Below are 14,508 nucleotides of genomic sequence, written 5' to 3'. Positions count from 1 at the left end.
AATCTCGGCTTTTGAAAAAACGGTGCCGACCAGGTTTCTTTTGTTTACTGTGTCTCTGACCTTTTTTTTGTACCACTTTGACTGGCTTTCTTTCCTGGACACCCGAAAACCAAAAAATTCTCTACTACCACCACCACTACCATCATACCCCCTCCTATTCTCTTAACACCGATCCACCTTTTTTCTTTAAAAATGCTTTTTTTTTGAATGTTTTGTTGAGAAACGGGCAATTAAAAACCAACCTTTTTAACCCTTTTTCAAAACCTGATGATTCCCATCGTATAAGAATGGTCTCCGTCTGCTAAGCTGATACATCGTGCCTTTTGCGTGAATATGGTATTTTTTTTTTTTTTTTTTGTTGCGCGGGGATGCGAAGCTTGAATTATTTGTTCTTTTAACTCAACCCGGATTGAATTGTCGACTCTTTTACATACAATACAAGGCGATTAAGAACAAGTTGGACGGTATGCTGTTTAGATGTCGTAGTTGTTAGCGTGTGGTGATCGATATCATGGTCTAGATTGTAAGGAAATCATTTTGGAGGGACGGTACTGATAAACCCATGGTATATCATGGAAAGCCAAGTAAATTTACAAACTCCGTAGATATCGCACATGGGCTCATATTAATACAAACCCAAAACGCCAACATACCAATTAAACTTTCTACGATACATAACCCCCCCCCCCCCTGTTGTAATCAAAAATCCGCAAATAAATCATCGATTGCAGTTCTCCTCGTCTTCGAATCTTTCGTTGAAGTTCCTTCGTCAGCCGTCGGAGGTGTCAAAGATCTTCCTGTCGTCTGCATTTCGACTTTCTGTCGTTTTATAACCATTCCTTCCTCCTCTTCAATCCCTACCTTCCGTGTTCGTTGATGCTTTTGGATAATAATCGAGTCTCGACTTATTACTTCTCCCGTATCTTCTTCGTGAGCGTATTCTTTCGAAGGGATAATGTCCCCGGGCTCTTTGGTATCGACTTGCTCTTCCGATACCGTTTCTTCCGTCTTTTCATCCGCGAATGGTTTCAAAACCTCATGGACCCTCGCCAAACATCCCAGCATCACCATCGCCATTGCGGCATACTGCGTAGAAGTGATCAATGTCGTAAACGCCCTGTGAGCATTTGGGATTATGGCGGTAAATAGTCTTTGCAGTAAACCCGTAAACGCCTTGTCGGTTCGTAAGAGGGTTATGAGGGATGTTCTTGATTCTTTCAAGTCGGATTCCGATTCCGATTCTTCTGAGTCTGAATCCGGATCTGGATCCGAGGGAGAGTCATCTTTATCGGGGTATGCGAGTTGTATATGGTCTGTTATCCGTTCGAGACAGCGTTTGAGCATTTGCAGCCATTTGAACCAGAGGGAGGATCGATGTTGGTTTTTGGACTTGTAGACGAGGAGGTGGAGGATGTTGCGGTCGTTTGTTAGGATCGTGGATAGGGACTTTGGGGAGGTTGGGATTGGGAGGGGGTCAGAGGAGGTTGATATCGGTGGGGGTGGTGGTGGCATTTGTGGATGTCGAATGAAGATGGTGGTTTGGAGGTGGTTTTTTTAAGCTTAAAGCTTGCCCCGTCGCGCGTTTCCTTTCGCTAAAACTCCAACAGCAGTCAGTTCCTTGCTACTCTTCCAACATCACCTCATCACGTCACCACTTCCAATTGAACTCTCGACTTCTTCATAATCCTTTCCTTCCCTGAATTCAACCTCCTCTAACACCAATCAAAGAGTCAGAAGAACAAGGAGATATATATAAAAGTATAAAAAATAAAAATAAAAATAAAAATAAAAAAAGGGAAAGAATGTCCTCCAACGTCGGTCTCTCCACCCCACGCGGCAGCGGCACCTCCGGCTACGTCCAACGAAACCTCTCCCACATCCGTCCACGCGATCCAAACACCTCCTCCTACCACCCAAAGGACTACGATAAATTTGAAAAACACAAGCAAAGACAACCGGATAAAGAAATATTAGATCATGATCGGAAGAGGAATGTGGAGGTTAAATGTTTGGAGTTGAGGGATAAACTTGAGGATGATGGGTATGTTCTTTTTTTTCTTGTTTTTCTAATATAATGGTGTTTGAAGAGGGAGTAGGTTGGCTGACTTTTAGGGGAATAGGATGGAAGAAGAAGAAATCGAAGAACGAGTCTCGGCTTTACGAAACGCGCTGATGGGACAGTTGGATTCTCAAAGGGTTGACGCTAGAGGGTTGAAATCACATCAGGTGCATGAATTGGCACAAGCAAAAATGGGCATGTTGATATCCTACCAGATGGCCAAACCTTCAGTCTCCTAACCCTTATTATTTGAAAAAATAACAGCCGAAAACGCCCGTCTCCAACGCGCACTCCAAATCTCCTCGGACTACGAAGAAGGCAGCCACTGGAAACGCCAAGCGGAAGAAAAAGTTCGAAGGCAAGAAGAAATAGCCGCGAAGGAAGCATTGGCTATGCAGGAAAGGGAGAGGCAAAGACAAAGAGAAGTTGAAGACGAGATTAGACGGGAAAGGGAAAAGGACGCCGAGTTAAGAAGACGGAATAGACGAGATAGAAGTGATAGTAGGAGCAGGAGCAGAAGTCCCAACAGGAGTAGGAGTAGGAGCGATAGGGGTAGAGGAAGAAACAACGAGAGTAGATCTAGGAGTAAGTCCAGGAGGAGTGATAGCTATGATAGCAGGGATCGGTCGAGGAGTAGGAGCAGGACGAGGAGTGAGAGTCGAGATGGTGGGAGGAGGAGGGATTCGAGAAGCTTGAGCGGGAGCAGAAGCCGGAGCAGAAGTTATAGCGCTGATCGTGGAAGGAAACGGTATGATGATAGCGATTGATTCTTCTTGCTACTATCGTTATTTTGGAAAGGGTGGTACGATATCGACGGCTGGCGAATCAGATTTCAAATTTCATTACCATTATCATTATATCTATTCTCGCTACCAGAATGTCATAACGGGTGCGAACAAAAGCATGCTATCTGTCTGAAAGAGCCTCTTCAAATTTTATAATTCAAAGCACCGTATGCGCTTATATACGTGCCTCTACCGTACTTACATTTAGATGTCTCCGCAGAATACTGTAGACGCCACTATCCCTTGGATATAAATCAAGTATGTATTTCCAAATCACACACCTATAAAGGAAAACGCCTCCCACCATGCCAACGGTATATTGTACAAGCGAGTGTCTAGAAAGGAAGAGAAAACCGCATTTATATCCAAAAAAGAAACATGCTCATAACATTTAATAACCCAAAAAGGAAAAAAAAAAGAAGGAGGAGCGCTCAGGCGTCAGTAGTAGTCATCTCAACGTCCCTCGCCGCATTAAGCATTAATAAGGGTTAGTAAGTCGCATAAACTGTAATATTTCGATCATCGCGAGGTTATTAAAACCGGCCCGGCGTGTAAGCCTTTCTATCATAAAACAAGAACTTGAAGAACATCCCTCTTTCTTCTTCTTATTCTTCTTCTTTCAAGTCCCAGATCATTATTATCGAAGAGAAGAAAAATCCCCACGTGGTCGTTGCAAAAATAATTACTGTTAGCCGTATTGCTGAAAGTAGCTTCTCCAAGAAGGGACCGGAAGGATACGACACATAAGCCGCCTCGTAACATTCCCCAAAGGATGCCATGTCGTCATCAATACAGCCAAGGGAAAAATTGGATGTTAAAGCCTCGTTGTTATATCAGGAGCCAGTCGTATACTTCGCAAAGGGGAAGTCTTTTAAGCATCGTAGATTCCCTTGTCGACCTTGGCATAGCCTCTGGGTCGGTGAATGACCCAGTATACCGTGTACCCGAGAATACCGGCCAACAGGACACCGCCGATAACGAGATGGGGTACATGTTGTCGCATCTGATTCGCAAGTCATTAGCTTCCTTTCCCCTTTCGAAATATAAGATTTAACGACCGAGTGAAATAACTTACCCAGAAAATCGTCTGAGCGTCCTGTGTATGCCACGAGCTGCCTTTGTACACCCTAAAGAAGCTCCAATCGTTATGTTGCTGCTCACTCGCCATCAATATCCTCACTCTATCCATATTGTCGAGCTTCATTCCCGTCCATTTCTTCCAGATGATACTTAGGAATAAAGGTCCGGTGGACGCCATGATTGTGATGTATGGCATCACCCAATGTCTATTGTAGCTCTGTAGGACCTCGGTGACATGGACGAAGAATTTGTGTTCGGGGATAGCAACCATGACATCGTTGGAGATTCCGGTTGGGTCCGTTTTGCGGGCGACAGCGGGGTAGGCGAGAAGCGGGTCGAGTTTACGTCGGCAGCCCTGGTAGTAATAAACATGTTAGCTTTTTTTTCTCTTCCGTTTTGCCCGGTTCCGGATTTATCGAAGGAACGTACCACGTCGAGATCGATATATATGCCCCCGAATTTCCTGAGGGCAAAGTAGCGGATGACATCGGCTCGCATGATCGGGTGGTCGTAATCGTCAAAGGTTTGTAGGAACCATGGATATTCCTTCGCGATGAACTCGCGGGCCGAATCATCTGTCCACAGCTGTGTGGATGAAAAAATATCAGCATTCTCCGCTCTATACTATAGGTATCCACACGCCCAGATTTTGGTTTCTATACAGAGAGCTATAAGAAAAGGATGTCGCACCTTATATTCCCAATCGGGATGCAAGTCTAAACACAACTTCTGCGGCGCCTTCCATCTATCAGGAATATCGGCAGTCTTGTACGTCTGATGGATGATCTTTGGCACCAACGCAGGACGTTTTGCGAACTCTTCGGCAGCTTCGAGTTCGATTTCAACCTTAGGGATGAGGTCTTGGGAGACGTCTTCGAAGAGTAGGGAGATTAGCGTAGAGGTAGTATAGACGCCGTAAGCGAGGCCGATAGCGACGGCTATGAGGAAGTAGACGAAGGCTCGGCGCATTGTTGCTTTTATCGCGCACACCTCTCTTTTTGTTACCCTCTCACTCTCACCCTCTCTTCCTCTGTTTTTTGGAGGAGTGTTTCGTATTTTTTGGGTGTTTCCGGTGGAGAGTTTGAGGACTGTTGTACTTCGGGGAGGTGATGAGGGAAGGCGGGAGGCTGAGGAGAGAGAGTAAGAGAGTAAGAGAGCAAGAGAGGTTCACACGGTTGCTTTGGTTGAGAGGCTGAGTTTCGAGGGCGAACGCAACGAGGTACGACGGTTGTCGTCCTTGTCACAGGGGGTCTGCCCCGATGGGGCCAAGCGGAAGGCTTGGCGGAGACTGAGGCCGGGTTCGGGGGCTAAAGGACGCCGATGTCATAGTAAGGTGGTACCTTCCTCACATTGATAATGATACCAGAACATCGTGAGACAGCGCAGATTCACCCGGAAATGAGATGAGATGAAGATTATTGGGAAAGTGTGCATGATGTCTCTGTCGAAATCCGTAAAGGTCTCACCACAAGAAGAGGGTCCTCGATTCCATAGTATACATGTTACCATGTGCGCTTCTTACTTTGAACTAGTGATTATGATATACCATACTTTGCTAGCCTGATATTCCGAATCGATTTGACTTACAGACGGTGTTTGAATATAGGTTAGTGGGTCCCAAAAGCAAGGAGGTTCGTCGTTTCAAAGCTCGCCTCAGACCTGTCCCAATCCGGCAATTTCCAGAATTTTTTCAACGTCCTCCACAACTTGGACTTGTCACTATCACACACTCCCTCCTGCGTTTTATCCCAAAACTTCTCCCATCGCGGCCTTATCACATACACAAAAAACTCACCCGAAATGGACTCCTCATCAGGCTCCGATATCAACCTCACGGACCTCTCCCAAAACGATAAGAGAGAACTCCAACAATTCGTTTCCAATGAGGCTCAAAAGGCCAAAATCCAGTCAAGTACGCATGACGTCCTCTCTCCGTTCGCTCACCTAGGAGAACCTTGACTGATATTCTTTTTTTTAAACAGCTGTCCACTACCTAACCGACATGTGCTGGAAACGCTGCATCACCTCCAAAATCTCTTCGGGACAAATGAACTCCTACGAACGCCCGTGCATGGAAAACTGTGTCGAACGCTACATTGACTCTCAGATGGCAGTTCTGAAGCACTTGGAGCAATTACGGGGTCAGATCTAAAAGACACATTTTTTATTATGATAAAAGCGATTTAAAAAAAAGTTATGGGAGGTATAGGTGGGAGCGGTCTTGTGTAAGTGGAAGCTAGGTTCCTAATACACCTTCTCCTTCGCACCTTAACGCTCGGTTATTGATTTTTTGTATGTATATATATATATTTGTTACACTTCCTGCGACGGTATTGCTAGACTTCTTTATGATTACTGTTTTGGCGGAGTTTTAATCGATGATGATGGCTATGTTGAGGATGAGAAAGAGGGGAGGGAGGAAACGTTTATAATCATGACATAAACGCCACACTTATAAACTCGGAGGCTCGAGAGACACCAAGATGGAGGGATATGGGTCCAACATCATACGCTTAAATGACGAAATATACATCTAATCCGAAAGAAACACGGCAAGGAAAACAAGCGGCCTGTGCACCTGCAGTACATGCTTCTCTGCATGGCTGCTGGATGTTTCTTAAAATATGCTAGTTTTTCGTGTGTGTTTGTTTGCGTATAGATGTTGCTCTTTCTCGCCTCGAAGGTTTCATATCCATATCCCGTGCGGAAGATGCCTGGACAAGAAAAAAAAGGGGGTACATACACGCAAAAACCCACATGTTAACGTGGAAGTACACTTTTTTTTTTTTTTTTCGTTTCTTTATGTGGGGTCGATAATCATTCCTTCCCATACGTTCTTGCTCGAAAAGGTTCCGTTTTGTTCCTTATTATATTCTGCCGGGTACGATGAGCCGAGGATGTTGGCGTTTATACGTACGCTCCAAGCTACATCCCTAGAAAGTAGCTACCTAGGTACGCTTCTTCTTAGCTACCCTTGCTCGATTTATCATGTTCCCCTCTCCGGATGAAAAAAAAAGTCCTGCAACAAACGGGATAGTCGGTTTCATGTTTCGCTATAGCTAGTACAATTGTACAGAGATGGCGAGTATTCTAGCATATATTTAGAAATCATGCACTTAGCGCGGGATGAAAGTAGTCTCGAGACGGGATAGGAGATACAAAACAGTCCATTCGGTCGCATATACGCCAAATTGAGCTTCACAAGCAGCATAAATTTCACCTATAGATCGACACCAAGAAGCTGGAAGGAAGGAGAGGAAGAAGAGTAGATCGTATGATGAATATCCCAGCCCGTGTGAGGGGGTGAATGGAGACAACCAGCCAACCAACTGAACTGTGCCTCCCCCTCTCCGGTCGCTGAAATTTGATATTTGAATTTGATATTTGTCGTCGAGGTGGTTCACAAGCCATTCTACCTGGCCAGTAACCCACGTCAACGGTAGTGAGCAGTAAAGAATCGAAGCTAACTTTTTTCCCTATCGTACAAGATAACCCCCTCCCCGAAAACCAAAGGTAAAAAATTCCCAAGAAAACCGTGAAACCTGGGCATACCCTGTCCCAAGATCCAAAGGACCTTTCCCTTTTTTTTTTTTTTTTTTTTTTCCATTAGGAAAAAGTCGTAACCCGGCCCCATTCCATAAGAAAAAACCTAACCAACCCCCCCCAAAAGAGCCGTTAAAAGGAAAGTAAGAAAGAGAAACCCAACCAATTTTTGATAGAATAGATTGAGTTATTTGTGTCGTATCATGTTCATCCCACCCTTGATAAAAAAAAAGATAAAACAAAATGTCGTAATCTTGCGGAGGAGCATGTGTTTAGGTAAACTAAACTAGCTCCTGTAAAAAAAAAAACAAGAAAAATGAAAGCACAAAAAAAGGTAAAAGAGGCTTGCTTCTAATGAGAGTGTGAAGAGAATGTGAAGAGAATGTGAAGAGAGTGGTGTATTAGCATTAGCAAATAACTCCTCTGCTGGTATGTCCTGATCTGAACAAAAAGAGAATCGAAATCAAAAAAGTTCAAAGGACTCAGATCAGGAATAATAATAAAAACAATTGTACACAGAAACCAATAGATCGATCGAGACCGAGTTAGAACGGAAATATTGCTTGCAAAGGGAACTCGTGGAATAAGCCGTAAAATAATAACCCACGTTGCAGAGATGGGGCCAGAATAAAGCAAATGGTATGCCGCCGTTGTAAAAAGCCAGAAAAAAACACAAAAACAATAGATACCGGGGTATTTGAGAGAACCAGAGAAGGAAAAACATCAAAAGAGTTAAGCAAATGCTTAATGTCGCTCAAAATGCAGGTCGCAAAAGGTCCGCAAGTATAAGTCGGTGCAGTAATATTCACAAGTGAAGCGAAATTCCGTAGATGAGGAATCCAGGAGGGGGGCCGATGCCTGAGATGATTACCAATGTAACACTGGTGTATTTGACCGCCGTTGCTGTTGTGTCACCACCTCCTGTCATTTTGACGCATCGAGATTAGACGCGGGACCTGACAGGATGAAAGATCGAGGCCAACAGTTTCCTTTCGTTGGGTGAACCATGTTGGTTTGATAGACGCTGAACGTTTGCGGAATCAGTTCTTACGCCCCTTAAGACCAACAACCAAGAGGGCAATGATAGCACCAAGGACGAGGATGCCGATGACGCTCATGACTCTGTTGATGTTTCTCCACCATCTCGCGTTGTCCCATCTTCGACCTTCCTCGTAGGTGGTGAAGCTTGGTAGGGATTCGGTGTCGACGCTCTCCTCGTAATGGGTAATGCTTGGGCCGCGGACATGATTGGATTGGCTTGGCGGGATCACGGCGCCTTGGACTGCCCGTCGGATTTCTTGCCTCTCCCTTCTTTCCCTTCGCTTCTGGGCTGGCAAAGGATAGAAAGCGCCAACGAACCAAGCTGAAAACAATCGTCAGTAAAGGAAGAATGCAGTGTAATGGTGCATCGCTTGAACCTACCAATGGGAAAGACAAATCCGACAAGAGCTAACACAAGATGAATGTTGAAACGCTCCGATCGATTGATGGGATAGGCTTCGAGATGAGGTTGGTTGAATTGATCTTGAAGATCTCGGCCTTCGGGATTGAAGGTACCCATCCATAAAGATCCGGCGTTGGAAGCGTGAGTGGCGATGCGTTGAATACGAGCAGGGCGAGGTCGCTGGACAACAGGAGTTATGGCGAGGTCATCGTCAATAGATTCCTCTCGATGGTGAGGTAGAAGTGTTCCACGACCATAATATACTCTGTCAATCGTTTCATGTTAGCATTTATTCGTTCCGCTGCAGGTCCCTGCAACTGGTTGCGAGGGGTTGTCTCACCTTGCCCATTCGGGAACAGTCTGCGGGTTATAAGAGGAAGCCTTGCTGGATTGCCTGTTTAGGTCAACGGGAGAATCGACGGGGGAAAAGACAGTTGCCCTCTGGCTCTGAAGGCCTTCCGTCTGTAAAATTTGCGGGCTAAACCCCTTGGTGTTCTTGACATTTACGGAAGGTCCAGGAGTACCAAAATTGGACCCAGCTTCGGAAATGGACGTAGAACTCGTGTTGTATCCCCAAACCAGTCTGGCTAGTGGGTTTGAAGCCTTCCTGCCATTGCTCGAGTGGATCGCACGTGAGACTCCATCGTCCTGTACCGCCTGCATTCGCGCTCGTTTAGGTTTATTGATTTTTAGTGGAGCGGGTGCGGTTGTCTCTGTCTCAAGAATCCAGGAGAGTGCGGGTTGGATTTCAGGAAACTGCTCTGCGTCTATCGGTGGGGTGACATCAGGACTTGAGTCTTCGATTTCTTGTACAGTTCTTGCCTTTTTGAGGATCGGCTTGGGTAATTTCGGTAAACTAGTCGGTGAGGGAAGTGGTTCGGCTACTTCCTGAAAGATTGGTCCCACGGAACGTTCTGGCGGAGTAGGAAGCGGTCGGGTAGGTGGCAGCCCGATAGCGCTGATGCTTGAAATATACGAATTTGTCGAATGCTTACTCGATACCCTTGTTACCTGTGTAAATGAACCACGGCGCAGGCGCTGAAATTCGTTGGAACGGGATCGCGGTCGAGAACCTGCCGAATTTGTCGTAGACGATCTGCTGCGGGTACCCGTGCTAACGGATCTAGGGTTGGATCTTGACCTCGAGCGACCGGACACTGGAGTTCCCGCAAGTGGACTGTGAGGAACCAAGCGAATTGTTGATCTTAAGCCGCGGGGTGTCTCTGGGATCGGTGGGGGTGGTGGAAAATTAGCAACAATAAAATTATGGATTTCTAGTGATGTTTTTGGTTCTGTAGAAAGTGTCGATATGGAAGTTTGTGCTTTGATTTGTTTTATGCTGGAACCGGCAGTATAATCTGGTGAAGGAGTGTGTTCCGAAGTTGGCAAAGGAAAAAACGAAGAAAGATCGTGGTCAGCAGACTCGCTGTTGTTTGATGAAAGAGTGGACGCCGATGGCTTAGCAGTGACTTTGGCGGCAGTCGCAGTCGAATTGCTCCTGCGAACGAATCTGATTGTTGAAGTATCCTGTGGCGGACCACTATATTATTTAAATGTCAGCGCCTATTCCTGGTTACGGCTATTTTAAGGATAACGTGAAGGCTATAGATTTTTTTTTTTTTTCGTTTTGATACATATGACGAAGGTCGAGGGGAGCCCAAGCAGGGCTTAGAATTTCATAAAGATTGCGCCCGTCGACAAGTGTAAGAGAGTAAAACGGTTTACTTACGTATAAGGTGGAGGCCCCGATGGGACCCTGATATCTGAGCTCTTAACATTTTCAGTCCGACTGGTACTTCCAACAACCTGGATCGTTAACTTGCTGCCTCGCTTCTCAGGCGACGAGCTGCGGTCCGTCTTTGATGTTCGTTTACTTCTGACACTTGTGCCCCTCGATGGCACACCTTCGTTTTCATCATTGTATCTGGTATGAGGGTTGAGCACAGTCTCCAGGGATCCGGTGCGAGAGTGTTGCGACCCTTTGGCTGGCAAATTGTGGAACAGGGCCTGGGATGACGCTAGCGAACTTGAAACATCCTCCGTTTGCTTGACCCCGGCATTTATCTGAGAATTCGACCTCTGGTGAAGAGCACGCCGTCTCTCGGTCGCCATTGTCGGTATATGGTCGAATTGCCTTGAGTGAATTGTTCCAGAAAATAAAAAAATAGATATTAAGATATTGCTGTTTGTCGGTGGGCCCAAGGGTCCAAGTGAGGGTCGGAAACAATATAAATTCGAGATCCAATTCTTGTTTTTTGTTCCGAAAAGGTATCCACCAAACAATGCAATGCCGTTTTGTGTGTAGGATTTCGTTTTTAAATATCGTCGTCATATATATAAGGGCATGAGAATTGCGTTAGATTTGTTGGAATGAACAGTAGAATGCTGCGGGTAACGAAGAGGGCAGTTGGCGAATCGATAAAAATTCAAAAACGGGAATAAAAGAATGGCAGGCTGAATATACGCCGTCGTAAAACGATTTTTAAAAAAAAGAGCGTGGAGGTCGTAATGACGATAAAAAAAGAGTGACTGTGTCGAGGTAAAAGAGCGACTTTGGTAGTTTTTCTGTCTATAACTAAAAATTCATGGTGATGGCGGCTGTTGAGGTACTTCTACCAGCTGATTCGTGGGCCCCTCGTCCTGGAAGCTCCTCCTCAAACCACACCTTCCGACTAACGCTGGGATTTTCCAAAGTCAGCAAGTTAGAACTCCCCGAAACACCACAATCTACCAAAAGAATGTAATTCCGTCTTACGACTGTCGATGACGAAGAAAGCAGGAAATAAGATGTCTGATTGAGAGACAGGTGAGAAGCGGAGGGGAAACGTGACGGAAAGAATGAGAAGGCCGTTGGGAGTCCATGTGGTTTTGATGTCTCCCCTAGTATGCTGTTCTCGTCCAGCCCACTTTTTTTTTCGCCGCCGCTTCTACATTGAAATTATGTGAAGGGGCAGCGTAGGGCCCGTCACGTTTTTTCCGAGTCTGGTACTTTTTCAGACACCGGATCACCAAAGTCAACTTCACCGTGGAGTTTTCCCATTTTCGCACACAGCCCCAACGGCCAAAAGGCACTAGCGGTTCTCATTGGTTCTTGATCCAGCTGAACCTCCATCCATTGGATCGCTTGGGTGTTCGTGAGCTTGACGTATTACCCCCCCTTCCATAGTAAGAAGCAGGATATAGGAGGTCTCCATCCCATTCGTCGGTCTTGATTCACCTTGCCGTAACAAGCAGCTCTCGGTGAAGAAAAAAAACTGCTCAGAAATGGATTCAGGAGCATGAACGGTGTTGTTGTCACCTGCAGGAGGCTATCACGCTGTAGCAGAAGGGTTAGCCGGGGACGGGTTTATGCAAGGTACCGGAACCTGCTGTATGGAGACGTGAACCCTGTGAAGGGCATGGTGATGCCTGTGCGACTGGTAAAACAACATGGTCATTTCCCTGCCGTCTTACACCTTGCGCCATGAGGTGGGTTTTTTTCTTGTGGGTTCGGCGTGGTGAGGATGACAGGAAGAACGACCATCCACGGACCAGGCACCGGGGATCCTAACGTTCGACATTTCTTGACGCCCAATCAGCCTGTAGGTCGACCTGGATCTGGCTATGCGGTAAATAGGAGAAGACGAGCTCGATGGAAGCCGAACGCGAAGAGGTGTTTGAGGAGATGCGGTCTTGGTAACCGGCCACCCGGAACGGACCAATCAGCTTTGGCGCTTGTGTCTCCTTAAACGACGAGCGGCATGGGGGTTTCTCCACCGTGGCTGTTACCGGCCATTGTTGGCCCGACATAGGGCTCCGAATAACTTCGAGGATTTATATCTAGCCATAGTATCCGTCTGCATGCTGTCGTGGCATGCAATTGTTCGTTCGACGGGGTCATGGGAGTTGAAGATAAGAGGTTGGGTTAAGCTCCGAGGTTCTTGACTCTGCTTAGGCGCTGAGCATCAACACGGCGTTCACCCTGTGCGTGCTCCAGCAAACACTGTTCTACGTGCTCTATTGTTAGATATCTCCCCGGCTGGTATTTTGTCCAGACCTTCCGACTTCCTCAAGTAAGTGATCCTAAATCCTTACTTTCCTTACTTTTTCAAGTTTAAATTTAAATTTAAATTTTTATCAAGGTCGTCCTTGCTGTATGTAATATGCACATAGTATCTGTATATTGCAAGTCCAATCAAACCTTAACCAGTTTCTGCATGGGCCGTCGTGATCATTTCCCAACACCGCCCTCACTTGAGCACGCGTACCCTTCTATCATGATATCACGTCGTTACTTATCGGACATATATGGTATCCTGCCATTTCGATTACGTTGATTCACGGAAGATAATTATAATGAATCGGTACCTGCATACACCCATCCCGTATGACAAAGGCAGAGGCTGCGTATAAAAAGGAACAATGATATTTCATTATAAAAAAAAAGGAGGAGGAAGGAAAACCAAATCCACTAGCTCAAAACCACCTGTCGGTCGTTAGATCACAGGTCGGCGCTGGCGGCAGAGGCGGCGTTCGCCCTGGCCTTCGAACCCCTTGGCTTCGACTCCTTTGTTGCCTTGACCGGCTTCCTGTAGGACTTGATCAAAGCAGATGCACGAGCAATGGCATCCTCACGCAGATCGGCACGATATCCCTTCTTGGTGGTGGAGTTGACAATTTGGACGTAAGCCCTGCGTCGCAAGTTAGCATTTTTCTTCCTCCTCCTCCGTCTTATATGTGCCTATTTGGCGGGTATCAAAGGGCTAGACGTACTTTCGCGAGGTCTTCGATGGCTTGTAAGATTGAGTGATGGTAGCACCGGTACCCTTCTTGGTCAGGAGCGAGATTCCTCCCTTGCCAGATGGAACGATTCCGATAGCCTGTCAATTAACCCCCAAAGATAGCCAAAAATTAATATCATATCTTCTTTCGAAATAAACCCCCCACCACTATCAGATCTGTCGAAAATTCCCAACATCTCCTCGGGTTGCAACGGATTTTTAACGAACCTGGTTGTTAACGGTACCGGAGTGCTATAAATTATCACCATTAAAATATTAGCGTTCCGTTCCACCTGTCGAGATATCATTCCGGAGAAATTCCATGGAAACCCAAAGACAATTCCCGCGATATCTCCGGAAACAAAGGCCAGAATAAGAGTCTAACCTTTCTCGAGTGAACGTTCCTCAAGTTCAAGGGATCACGGCTCAGCTTAACACCACCACCGGTCTTCCTCTTGACGAGGAAGCTGGAGTTTTTGCGGGTGAGTTCCCACAAAAGGTCACTATAACGTCCAGACAACGATCCATCAGCATTTCCGTATCTCCCTTTGCCCAATTCCCAATCCTCCCTCTCTATCATTTCAAAAATTCGAAGGGCAACATCGTTGTATCGAGGCAAACGTACGAGGAAGCTGGGTAAGACATTATGACGGTGGTTTCTGCGAGAAATTTGACGTTTATTCTGTCGTTTCTGTCGTGATATATGATCTGGTGTTGAGGACGAATATTGAAATCTCTTGATTGATTTTGAGTGTTTGATTTGTGTGGGCTTGGAGGGCAAGAGCCTGTCGTCCTAAAACGGCAGATCTATTCCAGGCAAACGCTTCGTCTTCAACG

At 46.1% G+C, this 14,508-nt stretch overlaps 6 protein-coding genes across 6 annotated transcripts; 2 read left to right on the top strand and 4 right to left on the bottom strand.

Annotated features, from left to right (window-relative positions):
• Positions 1-699: 699 nt before the first annotated feature.
• On the bottom strand, positions 700-1,512 carry DFL_002352 (uncharacterized protein; the record flags this gene model as incomplete). The annotated part of the gene is made up of 1 exon (XM_067631125.1): positions 700-1,512. The coding sequence occupies one exon, from the start codon at positions 1,510-1,512 to the stop codon at positions 700-702; it is 813 nt and encodes a 270-aa protein (XP_067493701.1).
• Positions 1,513-1,802: 290 nt separating this feature from the next.
• DFL_002351 (uncharacterized protein) lies at positions 1,803-2,826 on the top strand (the record flags this gene model as incomplete). Its single annotated transcript, XM_067631124.1, has 3 exons — positions 1,803-2,041; positions 2,121-2,254; positions 2,324-2,826. 3 exons carry the CDS (start codon positions 1,803-1,805, stop codon positions 2,824-2,826), a joined length of 876 nt encoding a protein of 291 aa, XP_067493700.1.
• Positions 2,827-3,715: 889 nt separating this feature from the next.
• On the bottom strand, positions 3,716-4,893 carry DFL_002350 (uncharacterized protein; the record flags this gene model as incomplete). Its single annotated transcript, XM_067631123.1, has 4 exons — positions 3,716-3,847; positions 3,920-4,279; positions 4,354-4,509; positions 4,615-4,893. 4 exons carry the CDS (start codon positions 4,891-4,893, stop codon positions 3,716-3,718), a joined length of 927 nt encoding a protein of 308 aa, XP_067493699.1.
• An 831-nt stretch (positions 4,894-5,724) lies between these two features.
• On the top strand, positions 5,725-6,076 carry DFL_002349 (uncharacterized protein; the record flags this gene model as incomplete). Its single annotated transcript, XM_067631121.1, has 2 exons — positions 5,725-5,836; positions 5,907-6,076. The coding sequence occupies 2 exons, from the start codon at positions 5,725-5,727 to the stop codon at positions 6,074-6,076; spliced, it is 282 nt and encodes a 93-aa protein (XP_067493698.1).
• Positions 6,077-8,272: 2,196 nt separating this feature from the next.
• Positions 8,273-11,023, bottom strand: DFL_002348 (uncharacterized protein; the record flags this gene model as incomplete). Its single annotated transcript, XM_067631120.1, has 5 exons — positions 8,273-8,388; positions 8,519-8,830; positions 8,890-9,176; positions 9,252-10,451; positions 10,641-11,023. 5 exons carry the CDS (start codon positions 11,021-11,023, stop codon positions 8,273-8,275), a joined length of 2,298 nt encoding a protein of 765 aa, XP_067493697.1.
• Positions 11,024-13,391: 2,368 nt separating this feature from the next.
• On the bottom strand, positions 13,392-14,316 carry DFL_002347 (uncharacterized protein; the record flags this gene model as incomplete). The annotated part of the gene is made up of 5 exons (XM_067631119.1): positions 13,392-13,581; positions 13,664-13,770; positions 13,900-13,923; positions 14,057-14,174; positions 14,297-14,316. The coding sequence occupies 5 exons, from the start codon at positions 14,314-14,316 to the stop codon at positions 13,392-13,394; spliced, it is 459 nt and encodes a 152-aa protein (XP_067493696.1).
• Between the last annotated feature and the right edge of the window lie 192 nt (positions 14,317-14,508).

Source organism: Arthrobotrys flagrans, assembly GCF_004000055.1.
Source record: "Arthrobotrys flagrans strain CBS H-5679 chromosome Unknown unitig_3, whole genome shotgun sequence".
Classification (NCBI taxonomy): Eukaryota; Fungi; Ascomycota; class Orbiliomycetes; order Orbiliales; family Orbiliaceae; genus Arthrobotrys; species Arthrobotrys flagrans.
The sequence above is the reverse complement of the archived record's forward strand: the minus strand, read 5'-3'. Positions and strand labels throughout refer to the sequence as shown.